We start from the raw sequence: 17,470 nt of genomic DNA, 5'->3' as shown, positions 1-17,470 counted from the left end.
ACGCAATCCAGACGTTGACTTTCCGTCGTGATTTCGTTTTCCAATTGAATTTCCCTCGCCGGGGTACCGTGCCGCGCCGTTTCCAGCCGTTCTTCAGCGGGTTTGCATAACAAAGCAAGAACAGCCGGGCGCATTATTAGAATACACGGGATTTTATCTAATGTATCTAGCGGGACTGGCCCCCGCTAAATTACTCCTGCAATTTTAATAGAAACAATGAAAGCATGTTTACCCTCTCGTCCAATTTTCTGCTCGCCCGCTGCTTCCGGCGGCAGGACCGTAAAAGCAAAGACCAACGTCGAATATTTAAAGGCAGGCTAAACAATACTTTGCTTCCTGATTTCCTAATTTAAAATTGTTTGCCGAGCATCTTGGCTGTGAATTCGTTTCGTGTACACCGCGCTGCTTCTTGTAGAACTGCAATTTTCCCGCAATTCTTTTGTATATTAAGTAATGCAGGTTGATTCATTTGGATAAATAAATTGGTGTTATTGCGAACGAGGTTTCAATTTTCTACGTATTAGATTATTTGATGTAAAATAGAGTATATCGTGATGGGTCGATTAATAGATTTTTAATTAAATAATTGTATTATTTACTAATTAAAATAACAAATTATTATGTCGTACATCGAGTAATGAATTTTTAGTTGAATGATAATGTACTTTGGAAGGAAATTATTGCATATTAATACCTTTCTGATCAATTAGAATAACAGGAGTAGTATTTTGTTGCATGTCAGCTGATAAATTTTTATTGAATAATTGTATACCATGGAAAGAAAAAATTGATGCATTTTAATATTTTTATAAGTTAGTTGTAATAAAAACTCAAGAGAAGATTGAATTAAATCATTATATTCGGTTGTTATTATTAATTATTTAGTTATTATTTATTATTTGAATGATAATGTTCTTTGGAAGGAAATTATTGCATATTAATACCTTTCTGATTAATTAGGATAACAGGAATAGTATTTTGTTGCATGTCAGCTGATGAATTTTTATTGAATAATTATGTACCATGAAAAGAAAAAATTGCTGCATTTTAATATTTTTATATATCAGTTGTTATAATATAAAATTAGGCGAATATTCGATTGAATCGTTATATTTAGTTATTATTGTTATCACTGTATAGTTATTATTATACTATTATTATTTTTATTATGTTACTACATCGCTGTGTTATATCATCAATATGTTGCATTACCAAAAAATATCGTATACTTATTTTTTTCATCTATAGTTATATTTTTAAAAGACGAATTTTGGTATAATATAATCATATATGTAAATCTCTTATGTCACATTCCATATATTTTAATTATCACATCAGATCTATTATCGTTTCAAATTTACAAATATATATTACGTTATCAAGCTGGTAGATATTAATTTAGAACAATTCAGTTCTAATGACTGACATAAATGGTATAATAATTAGAATTGCATGTCTCCTGCCAGTCCGATATTATTACTGTTAAAGTGCTATTAATTAAAGAAGTAACTATACCCTCTAATTCGACTAGCAATTTTTAAGCTGAACTAATTTTCCGAGATACTATCTAGCCGCTATAGGGTAGATCCTGAAATTTAAAAAGGATTTAATTGGAATTACAAAATAAATTTTGCAAAATAACCGAATAACGTAAAATAATTTTTATTTAATATCGGTATAATTTTCAATGTATTTTATTATCGTTATTCTTTTTCACGGAATACTTTCTAATGGTTTCACGTATATCTTTTCCAGAACACTACCACATATTCGTAGGAGATCTGAGCCCGGAGATCGAGACGCAGACCTTGAGGGAAGCCTTCGCTCCTTTCGGCGAAATCTCGTAAGTCCTCTTAATCTCGCTCATTAAAGACGACTTACCGTCCTCTTCGTGGTGTACGAGTGATAATATAGCGATATAATGTGAACGCTGATCTCCCGTGCATGCAACGTTAACTAACCGTGCTGTGGTTCAGGAACCTTTTATACACTCGAATTTTGCATTATCTTTATCATTGTCCCATCGATATTTACATATACTGCAGCACGTAATGTAACAAATTGTAGGTGGAATTATTTTATTAATTATTAGGGAAGAATTTATTTTTAAAAATTATGACGTTGTTAATAGGAGAATAAATATGTGGAATAGGATAAACGTCAGATTAAATTAAATATCTATTACAATTGATACTTGAAAATTTATAATATATCAAAATATATACGAGGGGAAAAATTGAAAAGAAATTTTATTTAAACATAAATAATCAGAATAAAAATTCATTGAATTATTAATTATTGTTTGATATATGGATCATATTTTTGTAACGATATATGATACTAATTATTTTAAAAGAAAATGCCAGAAAAGAAATAACAAGATTTTTAAAATATATTTATTTAAATTTTCGAATTTCTTGAAAGTCATGTACATATGCATTTGTAAAAATTGTTTTCTTAATTCAGTCAAGATTCCATGCTTATGTACAAGTACATATGAGTACATCATTTTCTTGAAGGATTACAGAACATTTTTTAATATAGTCTGTTTACATATACGTTATAACTGCAGCACGTAATGTAGCAAATTTTAGGAGGAATTATTTTATTAATTATTAGGGAAGAATTTATTTTTAAAAATTATAACGTTGTTAATAGGAGAATGGAATAGGATAAACGTTAGATTAAATGAAATACATATTACAATTGATACTTGGAAATTTATAATATATGAAAATATATAAGTTGGGGAAAATTGAAAAGAAATGTTTACATTTAAATTGTACTTAAATATAAATAATGAGGATAAAAGTTCATTCAATTATTAAATATATGATATATGGATCATATTCTTGTAACGATATAAGATACTAATTATTTTAAAAGAAGATATTGGAAAAGGAACGACAAGATGTTTAAAATATATTTATTTAATTTTTCGAATATTTTAGAGATATGTGCATATGCATTTATAAAAATTATTTTCTTAATTCAATCAAGATTCTTTTCTTGTATTTCTTGGAAAATTACAGAATATTTTCTAATATAGTCTATGTTATTTAATATTTACAGATAAGTTTTAAATATATTTTGAGATAAATCAATTACTATATTTTCTAATATTCTCATGGACTTTTTCCATCGATATTATACTTCAGCTTCGTTATATAATGTTTCATTGTTAATACAAAACAAGAATAATATTTTACGAAGAAATTAAGTTAATACGACATAAAAATGAATCTGAAATGGAGATACTATAGAAACATCGCGACAATATTATTTTCAAAACAGGTAGTCAACGTTCATAGGTAACTTTGTGTATTATACAATCAACTCTCCTGTTGACAATTGTATCATCCCCTTCTGTTGACTCTGAGAGAAGGATCCAGCAGTTGCTACTAAATTGATCAAATTTACCTTGAAGTACGAGAAGGAGGAGGAAGATCTGAATATTTCGTCCTTCCAACTGTGTAGATTTCGCGGATCTACTGCACCTTTAATTGCTTCAAACAGCTCTTGTCAACGGAATCTTTTACGAATAACCAACATTCGATATTTACGTATTTCATTGCGAATTCAGAACACTCTGGAAAAGTAAAGTCATCGACATCTTTGAAATTTTCTTCTGTTCTTTAATGTGATTTTTTACCAGAAAATATGAGAATATATATTCAATAATAAATTTCCTGAAATTTGTTTGGGAAGAACGAACAAATGGTAACAGATAGTGTAATATAATGTAATATAATGTAATTAACATGAGCTATGCAAACATAAGCAGAAACTTGAAAAATAGAAAAATTATACAATAATATCCAGATCAGAAATATTTTCCTATTTAGATTCATTATGAATATTGCAAATTTAAGACACTGTACGTGAGAATTTTGTAAAATGTAAGAACTTAGTATTAAAATATGAGAAATCGACTTATTCGAATTTATTATTAATTTTGCAGACATATGTAGTTATGTTTAAAAAATTTTGGGGAAATAGGGAATTTAGTATTTAGTTCTGAGAAATTTATATACAGTGGACCCTCGACTTTCGCACACAATTATTTCCTAAAAGTGTGTGCGAATGTTAAATATTTGAAAATAGAGGGATGTAAAAAATATGCAGCAAAAACTGTGTTTTAAAGTATTTATTTATCAATATGTATACATAATGAAGTTGAAGAGACGTGTTTAAATGCTTTCGGGTGTTTCTTTATAAACTTGTCAAGAGTTAGTTGAATACCACCCTTTTTCATTCTTTTCTTGGAAGAGGGGCTTAACAATTTTTCTTAGAAAGGGCTTAAATTTTTAAAAATGTGCCAAATAACGAATTATGCGAAAGTAGAATATGCAAAAATCGAGGGCCGCCTATATTCGATTTTATTATTATTATTGCAACCTAATCCAATCTATAGGCACAAATTTTGAAGAATAGAAAAATTTAGTGCTCAATTCTAAGAAATACCTGTTTAATCTAAATATCAATTTTGAAATCTCTAACATAAGATCTTCAAATTTTCTTTTTGTCTTATACAACGGTACCAACAAAAATTTGTCAGATTTCTTGGAATCTTATACGACTATACAAACAAGAAATCTGAAGAATAGAAAAATCAAAATCTTCAAATTTCTGGAATCTTATTCGACTGGACCAGAAAAAAATCTTCCAATTTCTTCTAATTTTATACAATTATATTAACAACAATTTTTCAGATTTCTTGGAAACAAAAAGTCCAAAAAATAGAAAAATTGAATATTCAACTCTGTAAAATTTACCTACTAAATTTCGTTATTAATATTCCTATTCAAATATTTGAATATTATTTCACGTTGTTATTATACTAACACCAAGATAAATATTGGCAATTTAATATTTGTTCATTAGTATCACATATTTTTTCCACATCTCGCATGGTCGAGATAAAATAATCAGTCCCATTTCCGCGATGCATCCTGTAACAATATCTATCTCCCAGTGACTCATGATCCAGCTAACTTACAAACCCTGGATATCACGCGGTCGGTTCAATTTGTGGGTCGATAAGAGCGCTGCGATAATTCTGGCCGTCGATTGCTTTCAAAGTCGGTCATCACAGTCGAAAGATGAATTCGCGCAAACATAATTACTTGATAAATCGTGTCAATAAATCGATATGTCAAGTCAATTTATTACGGATTGAAAATTCGAGTGTTATTTAACTTGCCATTCGAAATCACGCTGCTATAAAACTTTAATGAAATATCGCGAATATTGAATTTGCGGATGCGAATATCTTCGAATACGTATAATCCGACGATGAACTGATTTCTTTTACATGGTTAACTCGAATCACACACGGTATCACGCATTATTTATAATCAATTTTTATTCTATTTTAAATTTGATACTCAATCGAGTTTATTATTATTATTATTATTATTATTATTATTATTATTATTGTTGTTGTTGTTGTTGAGTTTACTATTAAATGTACAGTATTTTGGGAAATGTAGATTATTGTTATTATTATTTCTATACGTATTATATTAATAATTCAGTATGTATTAATAATACATGTAATATTATATTAATAATACAAATGGAATATTAATAATTAGATATTAGATATACAGTATTTTGGGAAATGTAGATTATTGTTATTATTATTTCTATACGTATTATATTAATAATTCAGTATGTATTAATAATACATGTAATATTATATTAATAATACAAATGGAATATTAATAATTAGATATTAGATATACAGTATTTTGGGAAATGTAGATTATTGTTATTATTATTTCTATACGTATTATATTAATAATTCAGTATGTATTAATAATACATGTAATATTATATTAATAATACAAATGGAATATTAATAATTAGATATTAGATATACAGTATTTTGGGAAATGTAGATTATTGTTATTATTATTTCTATACGTATTATATTAATAATTCAGTATGTATTAATAATACATGTAATATTATATTAATAATACAAATGGAATATTAATAATTAGATATTAAATATACAGTATTTTGGGAAATGTAGATTATTGTTATTATTATTTCTATAAGTTTTATATTAATAATTCAGTATATATTAATAATACATGTAATATTATATTAATAATACAAATACAATATTAATAATATTTCGTATAAAATTGTACTTTGCAATTATTATTCTAAACATTTACGATACTTTTATTGAAATTTTCAATAATTCAGTATGTTTTAATATTACATATAATATTATATTAATAATATACAAATACAATATTAATAACATTTCGTATAAAATTGTACTTTGCAATTATTATTCTAAACATTTACAATACTTCTGAGAGAATATTTAAACAAATTTTTATATATTTGAGGTAATATTTAAAAAAAAATCACATGTTCTTGGATATTATAAAAATATATATGTACAAAAAATGAAATTATAACTTACGCAATTATAGAGTTAAATGAGAAACATTTTTAAAAGCTAAAAAAGATAATTTTCTCGAATTTTGAAAATTGCAACTAACACTACTATAATCTTCAACACTTCGTGTACCACCAAAAATAATTAATTGGCAATATACAGTTCCCAATTATTCGCTAATTTCAAACATCTCTCAACACACTCAACCACCCCATAATACCAAAATTCACTGAACGTCTCAAACCCACCTGTAAAAATGTACCAAAATTCCACCTATTATGGTGGAACATACCATACACCTCTCAACGATTAGTCAAAGGAAACATTAAGAGCTCGTAAAAATTGCCATTACCACGAGACTCAGAACGAACTGACAACCTCGATTACTCACCCCCGGTTTGCAAACCCACCCCGAGCCAAATATTCCCGGACTTATACGACGAAATCAGAAAACGATTGCGTTAATTCTTTACGAGCTAACTAACCGTTGCGAGTTGATTCCGCCGAGGGATTAATTCGTGGAAAGAAACGAACGTAAAACCGTTCGTGTTTCATTGCGTCCATAAAATTCCAAGGTAACTATAAAATTCGCGAGCAGGGCGGCGCTAGCGTTTAATGGCCCCGGAATGGCCCCGCGCGTTTACGCATCTAACGAATATATGAATCGCTCGGATCGGTGTTCGGTTGTTAACGGTTCGGGGTTGCGACGGGGGTTGGAAAAATGAGACAGGGATGGGAACGCGTCGTGCGAGGGATAAATTCGCGCAGGCATCGATGTCACGCGTATTTTTAATTTATCATCGCGACGCGAGATATTTCTTTTTCCCAGGTTACGCACGTGGCTGTTTAAATATTCACCGCGCTTTCAGTCGTAAAATCGCATTTGCCGAAGTGCGTATTTTGTTATCGCGGCTGCATGAAATATTATATTCCGCCGCGACACGGGATTCCGTGCCCGAATCGTAAATGATATTAACCGTTCGCTGATATTTTAACATCGAAATGACAGTCGCATATTGATCGGGTTTTTGGGAGGAAAAAAGGGTGAGAGGAACGGTTACTGCTGGCGAAATCACGCTTTTATGTTATCGAGTCCAGCCTACGCTGCATATCTCGCGATAAATTTCACGCTTTTATGTTTTTGTTATACGCGGTATTATTTTTCCCGGAGCTTAACCCATTAACCCGGGGGATGACGAGTTAACTCGTCGTTGGGAAATCATTCGCCGGCGTGCACGACGAATCGTGTAATTGTTAACCCCTTGTACTACCATAACGAGTTTAACTGGCGAGTTTTTCACCAAGCTCAGTCCCATATAGATGAATTATATCAAATTTAATTTAACGGGCGAATACTAAAAATTTTTGTGATTTTATTTTGAATGAAATAGGTGTACGATTAGTATGTATAATGGCTGATTGAAATTAAATAATTTTGCTATTCGCAGTTTCTCGTAATTAAATCATTGTACAAGGGGTTGGAGTCAAGTAGATGCGGTATACAGGGTGTTCTGGTTGTTATTAAGTGATTTTTTGGAAAATTATTGTATCATTAAAGAATTATTGAAAATTATCGGGGAAAATGAAAGTAGTGAAAGTTTTAGAATTTTTGATCATTAATCGGAGCATGTATATTAATTTTCCAAATTTACAGAAATTTTCGAATGGCAAAAGTGAGCTTTAGTCTGATAAATGAAAGCAATGTATTATAATTTCTGACGTCGATTGGTTAATTCTGAATTAATTTGAAAAATTTGTATTCGGAGTATTTTTGACAATAATTATTTTAACCCAGTTTTTAATTGTTTCGCCTCAGAAATAGATATCTAATTAATTTATGAAGTAGTATATTTGGATCAATTATAAATAAGTGTTCCTTGGTCGAATTTCTTAAAATTTTAAAAATACTTAAAGAAAAATACGTGAATTTAAATTTGCTGAATTATTTGTTGTTTCTTGTCGCCATTATTTTGAATATTTTTACATATTTTTTCACTCGCATTTATTTATGTCAAAATTAATTATCAAAACACATTAGATAACTTCATGAAAATTATAACTTTTAGGGATCTCGAGATGTGTTGTAAATTACCTTCGTTATTAATTACAATTCGATTCTTCAGGGTGATAATACTCCTTATATGCATTTAGGTGTTTTCCTATTAATTTATATATCTTCAAAATTCCAATAGGTAGAAAAATTAATAATAAAAATTAGGTAGTAGAACAATTTTTAATACGAAAATTTAATATAATAGTTACATGAATTTCAAGATTAGACTATTAAAATAATAAAAATGTGTTATTTAAATAATGAACTCATCGATGTTAATAGTGACGAGTGGAAATTTTTAATTACCATTAAATTATTCATAATAATCGTTCTATATGACGTACGATTCATGTTCAGATACTTTTACAGTATTCGCCGAAAGTAAAACGAAATATTACTATTAATATTATTAATATTATTAGTAATAAATATTACTATTATATTATATTAATTTTGATAGATCCTTTAAATACAAAATAGGCTTTCATTATTTAGGAATAATCGATATCGTGACCCAGTTTCTTCGCAACTTTGCCTGTCTGGATAATCGAGGGGTAACAAAATGGCAATGCAAGTGAATGGGGGAACTAGGCCTAAGGGAAAGCAACCCCTACGCCCACGAATTGCTGGAACACCGTGTCACGAGTTTACGACGCGTCTATCGCCATTAAGGGTGCAGACTGCTGCTCCCAGCTAGTTCGCATAGCTCGTAGAAATGCTAATCTTTTGTGACCATAAAGCAGTTTCTGCTCCGTGACCTCTGACTCCAGCGGTCGACTGTGGCATAGAAGTATTAATTAACCCATTTGCATCCCTGATACGTATATGCGTCCGATTTTCCCGGTGGTTATCACCGGAATGTACATACGCGTTCTTAGACCTAGCACCATACTCGTGATGTCAGGTAGGTTAGTACTATTCGTAGCAGGTACGGTGATGTTAAATGTTAGACGAGAAATGGAGTATTCTCGATGATGAAGTTAGTCATTTTGGTTGTGATGGAGAAATAATTAAAATGGTGAAACGAAGATACGTCACTTTGATCATTTTAAATAGTTATAATACTGATACTGATAACGATTTTGCGAAAAAGAAAGTAGAGTAAAAGTAAATTGTTTGAATCAAGATATTTATCTTTATTTTTATTTCCTTTTTCTTTTTATTGAGCAATTGAAATCTCTGTTGAAGTTTATCACAGTTTTCAAAAGTGAAGAGTATACATAAGGTATTACATAAGTATCATGTCTAGTGTAAATTACAATTTTGTGTGTACCTATTTCTGGTAGAGTTTGAAATAATTACAGTCGTGAAACGAAGATACGTTGTTTTGATAATTTTTGATAGCTATGATACTGATACTGATAACGATTTTGTAAAGAAGGCAGTGAAGTATCAAAAGAAAATGAAATTTTAAATTAGTGTGTTTCGAATCGAGGTATGTATTTTCTTTTTTTCTTTTTTTCGAGCAATTGTTCAGGTTTATTGCAACTTACAAAAGTGCAAAGTGTACATTAGGTATTGTATAGGTATCCAGTGTAAGTTATGGTTACAATTTTGTGTGTATTTCTAGCATAGTTTGGTGGTATTATCTGTCTATATGAGAAATTTTTATATTATATGTAATTATTTAATTACAACATATATTTATCTACGTGCATACGTCTTTTCATATTTCTGAATCAGAAAGTAATAAGATATTATTTTTGAGACATTTATATTTAGAGAGGACCATATTTTCTACTTTTCTTTTTATAATGAATCTAACTCGTCATGAATACTTATCGAATAATTATAATTATATATTACACCTGTCGGATGAGTAAAATTATACTGAAATTATGCTGTGTTATAACATACACAAAATTTGAAGAAATAGAGGTATAGTGGTTAACTAAAATTAATAAACACTTTTCCGATACATCATTTTTCAAAATTAAATCGTGATGCAAGTGGTTAATAGATAAATAAATTTTTTAAAATTGCCTTGCTATGTATTGTATCTATATATACTATACTCAGGTACCATTATGGGAGTCTGTCATCCTAACCAGTTTCTCAAAACCTACATACTATACTCGTATATCTCTCCATATTTTCAATCCTATCACGAAATCAATTTACTCTACACGACTCATAAACGTAATACTACCCAAATAAATCCCCATTGTCTCACCATATACCCTTAAAAATTCACAAGACCTCTCAACGACGTATCCATATGTCAACACACATCTCACCCCCGAAAACGCACGAAACACTGAATTTTCGAAATGAAATAAAATAATCATGCGACCTAAAAGTCCAGCAGAACTACAACACCCGAGAAGAAATAAAAAAAAGGAGAACAAAAAATAACGAGAAGCCCTAAGTGAATTAAAAAAAAAAAAAGGAAAAAAAGGAAAAATTGAAAAGGGAGGAAAAAGCTAATCTCGAATAATGCACCTATATCTCCCAATACCCACGTTCGAGCGTGGAACAGGGTTTTTCATACACTGCACCTTCAAAAGGAGCACCTCGGCAACGAAAAATAAAAAAGGAAAAAATCGGGAATAAAATAAAATAAAAAAAAAAAGGAAATAGGGAGGGAAAAAAGGAAAGTAGAAGAAATTAATAAAGGGGAGAAAAATAGCAGTGGCCGTTTAAATCCTGACATTTGGCGGTACTCTTAATCTCGGAAATCCCCGCGTATCCCCGGGAAGCATTCGTTTGACAGGAAAATCCAGCGGGTAAGTTGCGAGATCGTGGACTTCGATCTGGGATCCGAAGTTCGGGGTGACACTCGCGTTTCGGCGGCGAAACAGCTGGAAGTAGCGTAGCCACGGTTTCGCGTCGCTTGGCACAAGGAGACGGCAGAAAAATGGGGCCCTCCGGAAAAATCGATTCAAACTCTCTCCACGAGTACCTAAGCCGCGCTTTAAAAAGCTAGTGAAAAATTGCCAGCGGTTTCCCTCTTTTATTTTGTTTTCCCGCGCCGCCTCCAACCGCTCTGCACCCGACCAACCCCCAGCGACCGCCTTGCCCTCTTTCCGTCCACCTTCCACCCCGGCTTCCACCTTTCTTCTCCCGCACCACGATCTTCCTTCGCCGGCCTGCGCCGCAAACTGCTTTTCTTCCCTTCCTCCATGTGTGCGGCAAACACTTCGGATTAATTGTATGCTCAGACCCGGTGGCTCCTGCTCCGCTCGATGCTCGTTGGTGTCACAGAAATGAAGAATTTGAGAGATTTCGGGGAAGTCGAGGTGTAGTAGATTATCGGATTATCCGTATTTTTCTTATTTAAATTGTCCGAGTGGTCTGTCATCTGAAGTCTCTAATATCCGATATTCTGTCATTTGAAATGTTTAATTTTTTGACAGTCTGTTAATTGAAATCTCTACATATTTCGAGATATAGTAGATTATCGGATTATCTGTATTTTTGTTATTTAAATTGTCTGAATATTCTGTCATCTCAAGTCTCTAATATCCGATATTCTGTCATTTGAAATGTTTAATTTTTTGACAGTCTGTTAATTGAAATCTCTAAAAATTTCGAGGTATAGTAGATTATCGGATTATCCGTATTTTTGTTATTTAAATTGTCTGAATATTCTGTCATCTCAAGTCTGTAATATCCAATATTCTGTCATTTGAAATGTTTCATTTTTTGACAGTCTGTTAATTGAAATCTCTAAAAATGTTGAGGTATAGTAGATTATCGGATTATCCGTATTTTTGTTATTTAAATTGTCTGAATATTCTGTCATCTCAAGTCTGTAATATCCAATATTCTGTCATTTGAAATGTTTCATTTTTTGACAGTCTGTTAATTGAAATCTAAAAATTTCGAGATATAGTAGATTATCGGATTATTCGTATTTTTGTTATTTAAATTGTCCGAGTGGTCTGTCATCTGAAGTCTCTAATATCCAATATTCTGTCATTTGAAATGTTTAATTTTTTGACAGTCTGTTAATTGAAATCTCTAAAAATTTCGAAGTATAGTAGATTATCGGATTATCCGTATTTTTGTTATTTAAATTGTGTGAGTAATCCGTCATTTGAAGTCTCTAATATCTGGATACACAGTCATTTGTAATTTTTAATTTTTGGACAGTCTTGTTGACTAAAATCTTTAAAATAGTCGAGGTATAGTAGAGTATCGGATTATCTGAATTCCTGTTATTCGAATAATCTGAATAGTTCACTATCTGATATTTTTAATATCTGGACACTCTGTCAGTTGAAATCTTTAATTTTTTATCAGTCTGTTAACTGAAATCTCTAAAAACGTGGAGGTATAGTAGATTATCGAATTATCCATATTTTCATTATTTAAATTGTCTGAGTAATCCGTCATCTGATGTCTCTTCTAATATTTGAATACTCTGTTATTTAAAATTTCTAACATCCAAGCTGTCTATCATCTGAAATCTCTAATAAAGTCGAGGTATAGAAGATTATTAAATTATCCGTATTTCTATTATTCAAATTATCTGAATAGTCCCTCATCTGAAATCTCTAATATCCGAATATTGTGTCACTCAAAATCCTTAATTTTTGAACAGTCTATCATCTGAAATCTCTAAAAAAGTCAAGGTATATAAGATTATTAAATTATCAGTATTTCTATTATTCAAATTATCTGAATAGTCCGTCATCTGAAATCTCTAATATCCGAATATTGTGCCACTCAAAATCCTTAATTTTCGAACAGTCTATCATCTGAAATCTCTAAAAAAGTCAAGGTGTAGTAAATTATTAGATTATCCGTATTTTGGTTATTCTAGTTATCTGAATAGTCCTTCATCTGAAATCTCCAATATCCGCACACTCTGTCACCCGAAATCTTTAATTAAATTTCTGACAGTCTGTCATCTGAAATTTCTAAAGAAGTAGAACCTTGGTGCGCCAAAGTATAATAATTACGAAGGAGAAATTTTTAAATAAAAAATTCGAAAGATATGTCAAAACGTTAAATTTATCTTACGTGTTATACGGGACCGTGTGTCGCGTTGTATGAGTTTATTCGCAATTTTTTCGTAGCGTTATAGGGGCGCTCGTTATACGGGAGTCCACCGCAATACGATGCTTTGACACATTACACACGTTATATTGACATATATACATATAATGACACATTATGTTTCATTTACCACCTCCATCGTCTCTAAACAAATAAAAGCAACGAAAAACAACCCTCACAGAGTTCATTGATGATTAATTGCATTTTCTATGTTTGATTTTTGAAGAATTAATATTACCAAATTTTGAAAATTTAATTAAACACTCTGAGGAAGATTTAAAATTTAATTAGATATATTACTTTATTCAATTTTCGATTCACCATATTTCTTTAGAGTACTCTTTCTGTATATTAATATAATACCTTTATTTTCTTGTTATTTTACTTTCTTTGTATTATTTTATACTAACTGTATTACTCTATTTATATATTTTCGTTAATAATTTTCCAAATTTTATCGTCATTTTTATTAACAATAATTATTTATTCAAACTAGGAAGCTCAACTATTACTTTATATTCCACAATATAATTACTTCAAATAATATTCATTATCATTTCATTTTCTTTGTATTATTTTATATTAATTATATTATTTTATTCTTTTAATTATCTTCGTTAGCTTTACAAAGATTCTTATTAACACCAAACTTTATAATCATATTTCCTTTACTACTTTATACTAACCAAAAGCATCAACAATCCTCTACTTTACATTCCAGGGTGTAATTACTGTAAATGTGAGTGAGATGGAATAAGTGAAACTCATTTATTTTCTATTTGTGGAATATATGATATATTTATAAAGTGACCGACTGTCATCTAGTTTGAATATTTGAACAAATATTTGTATATTAGAAAGATGAGCCAGAATGAAACAGTTGTCTCACGAATATCAAAAAGTGAACACATAAATGTAATCATTATTAACACTAAACATACCAAGCGGAGTCAAATGACCCCTTTCAAAATTTACTTTACAAATTGTACATTCATTGTTATTTCTTTCGCTCATCTGACTTTCTGAAAATTCTCATATTATCTGATTGTTTAATTTCTCGTTCTCCGTTTTTCTTTGAATTTATTTTTTACCCAGAAAAATTCTTTTCATCCCTTATATACCACGAAGGTTCATTTAACCCCTTATGGTAAAAATAAGTATATGTAAAGTACCGGTATGTTTAGTGTTAAGAATGAGTGAGAGAGAAGAAACTTTTTAAAAGAGTGCACCGATTTATCATTTCAAATATTTTTATCTTTTTAATATTTTAATTTAAATATATTTTGTGTGTTACTGGTTGAAAATGTCTTAGATATTACTGTCCATTTTACCCATAATATACAATTGCTTCGAATAATATTCACTATCATTTTATTTCCTCTGTATCATTTTATACTAACTGTATTATTTTATTCTTTTAAATATCTTCATTAGTTTTACAATCATTCTTATCAACACCAAACTTCATATTCATATCTTCTTTACTACTTTATACAAACGGAAAGCATCAACAATCCCGTAGTTTGCATTCCAGGATATAATTACTTCGCATACCGTGTACCCAACGAACCCTAAAGACACCCCAAAACGAAGCAACACACAAGCACGCCAAAATTCGCCGACACCAAAAATCACCTTGCCTGTACACACGCTGTTTCACTTACCATCCTTCCACTAATTCCTCCACTAAGACCCGTCTCTGCACTGCCGCTAAAAACACCCTAATTACCCTTAAGAATCCCTCGTAGCCGTACACACGCGGTCGAACTGCCACAAACGGGCAACAGCCTCTTGTTAGCCGCTCCTGGTGCATTCCTAAAACTTCTACTTTTCAACCGTCGTCGTTACACTCCGCTGAAAAACCCTCCACAATGCAGACAATGACATTTGAGTTTTTAACCCCTGAGGGGTTTCTTCAGATTTCCACCCTCACACGTGACGGCCGTGTAGGTACACGCGAGGCTGAGGAACGCACGAGTGAAATAAGCGTGAGAACGTGACTGGGAAATTGATGATAACGAGGAATCGCGGGCCACGGTGGACAGGATTGTAAATTAGAGGAAGAAAGTTCGCGAAAAGAATACAGTAGCGAAAGTACGGGAGCGAGGGATGGCTTTTGAGGGTGGTTACCCCGTCGTTTATCGTTACGTACCGTTCCCGACGAGCGCCGTCCCGTGCTCGTCCCACGCTTGTTACCTTCGCCAAAGTTAGCAACGATGTAACCAATTAACATTGTCACGCTGCCAGCAAAGTTGCACCTTCGCTCGAGTGGAAAAAATTCACCGCATTTCTGATGGCCCTGGAATTACAGAGGTTTCCGTGAGTTTGATTAGGCGGCTCGCAATTGGTATAGATTTCTGGTTCTATCGTGCATGGGCTTTTTCCGTGATCTTTGATGTATCTAATTTTACTCAGATAAATTATTGTGGATAGAAACGCTTTTGGAACAGTAATACACATTTTCATTGACAATACTTTACCACGAAAATAACGCGAAGCTCAAATCTTGCGTGATTTTTGAAACATCCTATAGTTGCGTTAAGGCGGTAGTCCACTTAACTCACTAGCGCCACCACGGCTCGTATCTGCAATAAGTGCACCGTTAAATTATTTTATAACTTTACTAGTATAATCTTGGAATTTTATTCGTACTGCGTGTGTCATATTGTTTGTGGAATATTGTTAAGTAGAATATTATTGTTATGTAGAATATTGTTAATGTTAATCTTTCTAATTCTACCATGCATGGGCTTTTTCGTGATCTCTTTGATGTATCTGACTTTACTTAGATAAATTATTATGGATAGAAATGGAAACCAATTTCTTGTACGTTTTTTAACAGTTAAGAAATTAATATATTTATGTAATAATACTTAAATATTGACATTAATTCGCAGTATAATATTTTAAACAAAAAAATTCACACTGTCTAGAGAATTCTTCTTTATATTTTGCTTTCTCTCACTCTAATTAACACATGTTTACTCATCGACGATTCTAACGTAACTGTTTCATTGTAGCACATTCTTCTAAACATTCTTTTATTAACATTCACGCTAGATTCAACTTTCATTTATTCTACCTTAGTACTATTCACACATATAAAACCAATACTCACAATTATAATTGGTATTTTAGTAATTTCCTAGGAATTTGTAAATTTTCTGCAAGTGACTTTGAAAATGTTTTGACAACTGACACTGTTGAAATAAATTTTATTACATTAATATTTTTATATGTAAATCTGTGATATTTTTTATATCATTAACAGAATGTACTTTTATTTAAAAGAAAAGAAAGGAAAGGAAAACTGAATTAAAATTAGCTACTTTTTAATTAAATTGGTATGTTAATAATTTCTTTTTGTATTTCCTTAATATAATTTTGTTTCGAGGAAGTTGATATTTATAACTAGATTAATGAATTTACAATTGTTGTTGAATTAATATTTTAATTAGTAATTTAATAATTTAATAATTAGCATTTAAATTAGCAATCGGCGCTATGATAATAAATATTTTTGGATATACATAATACTAGCAATAGAATATAATTTTACTTAAAAGAAACTGGAGTTTATGACATGATCGATGTATTTAAAATCTTCTTTATATTAGTACTTTACTTTAAAGTTTTAAATATTCCAGAAAAGACTCTCCAATTTCTCAAGCATGATTTAAAAAATTTATACAATGATCTTTTAAGTGACTCCATAATCGATATTATTAACATACAATACAGATAAAAATGAAAAATATCCTAATATATAATATATAAGTACTCATATTTACATGAAACATTTAAAATCATTTTGTCATATTGCTATACGTAAGTAGTAAGTATTATTTATCACGAGACCTTAATTTTATCTCGAACATGATCACAATTTGCCATAAGTGCTCAATTTGATCCTAAACGTGATCACAATACCTCTTAAATCCTATAAACCGATTAAAAATTGCAACCAAAATTTTGCCAAATATGTGAATCAT

General features: G+C 30.6%; 1 protein-coding gene across 1 annotated transcript in view; it reads left to right on the top strand.

Annotated features, from left to right (window-relative positions):
- Positions 1-1,843, top strand: part of LOC108551129 (nucleolysin TIA-1) — a gene marked incomplete at its 3' end in the record, with an annotated part of 234,261 nt that extends 232,418 nt beyond the window's left edge. The window contains exon 2 of the mRNA XM_017905170.1: positions 1,756-1,843. Coding sequence (XP_017760659.1) covers positions 1,756-1,843 — 88 coding nt within the window. The remainder of the gene's footprint in view (positions 1-1,755) is intronic.
- Positions 1,844-17,470: the final 15,627 nt, after the last annotated feature.

This window comes from Eufriesea mexicana, unplaced genomic scaffold (assembly GCF_001483705.2).
Source record: "Eufriesea mexicana isolate 0111107269 unplaced genomic scaffold, ASM148370v2 scaffold3695, whole genome shotgun sequence".
NCBI classification, from domain to species: Eukaryota; Metazoa; Arthropoda; class Insecta; order Hymenoptera; family Apidae; genus Eufriesea; species Eufriesea mexicana.
This window is presented reverse-complemented; position numbering and strand designations above follow the sequence as displayed.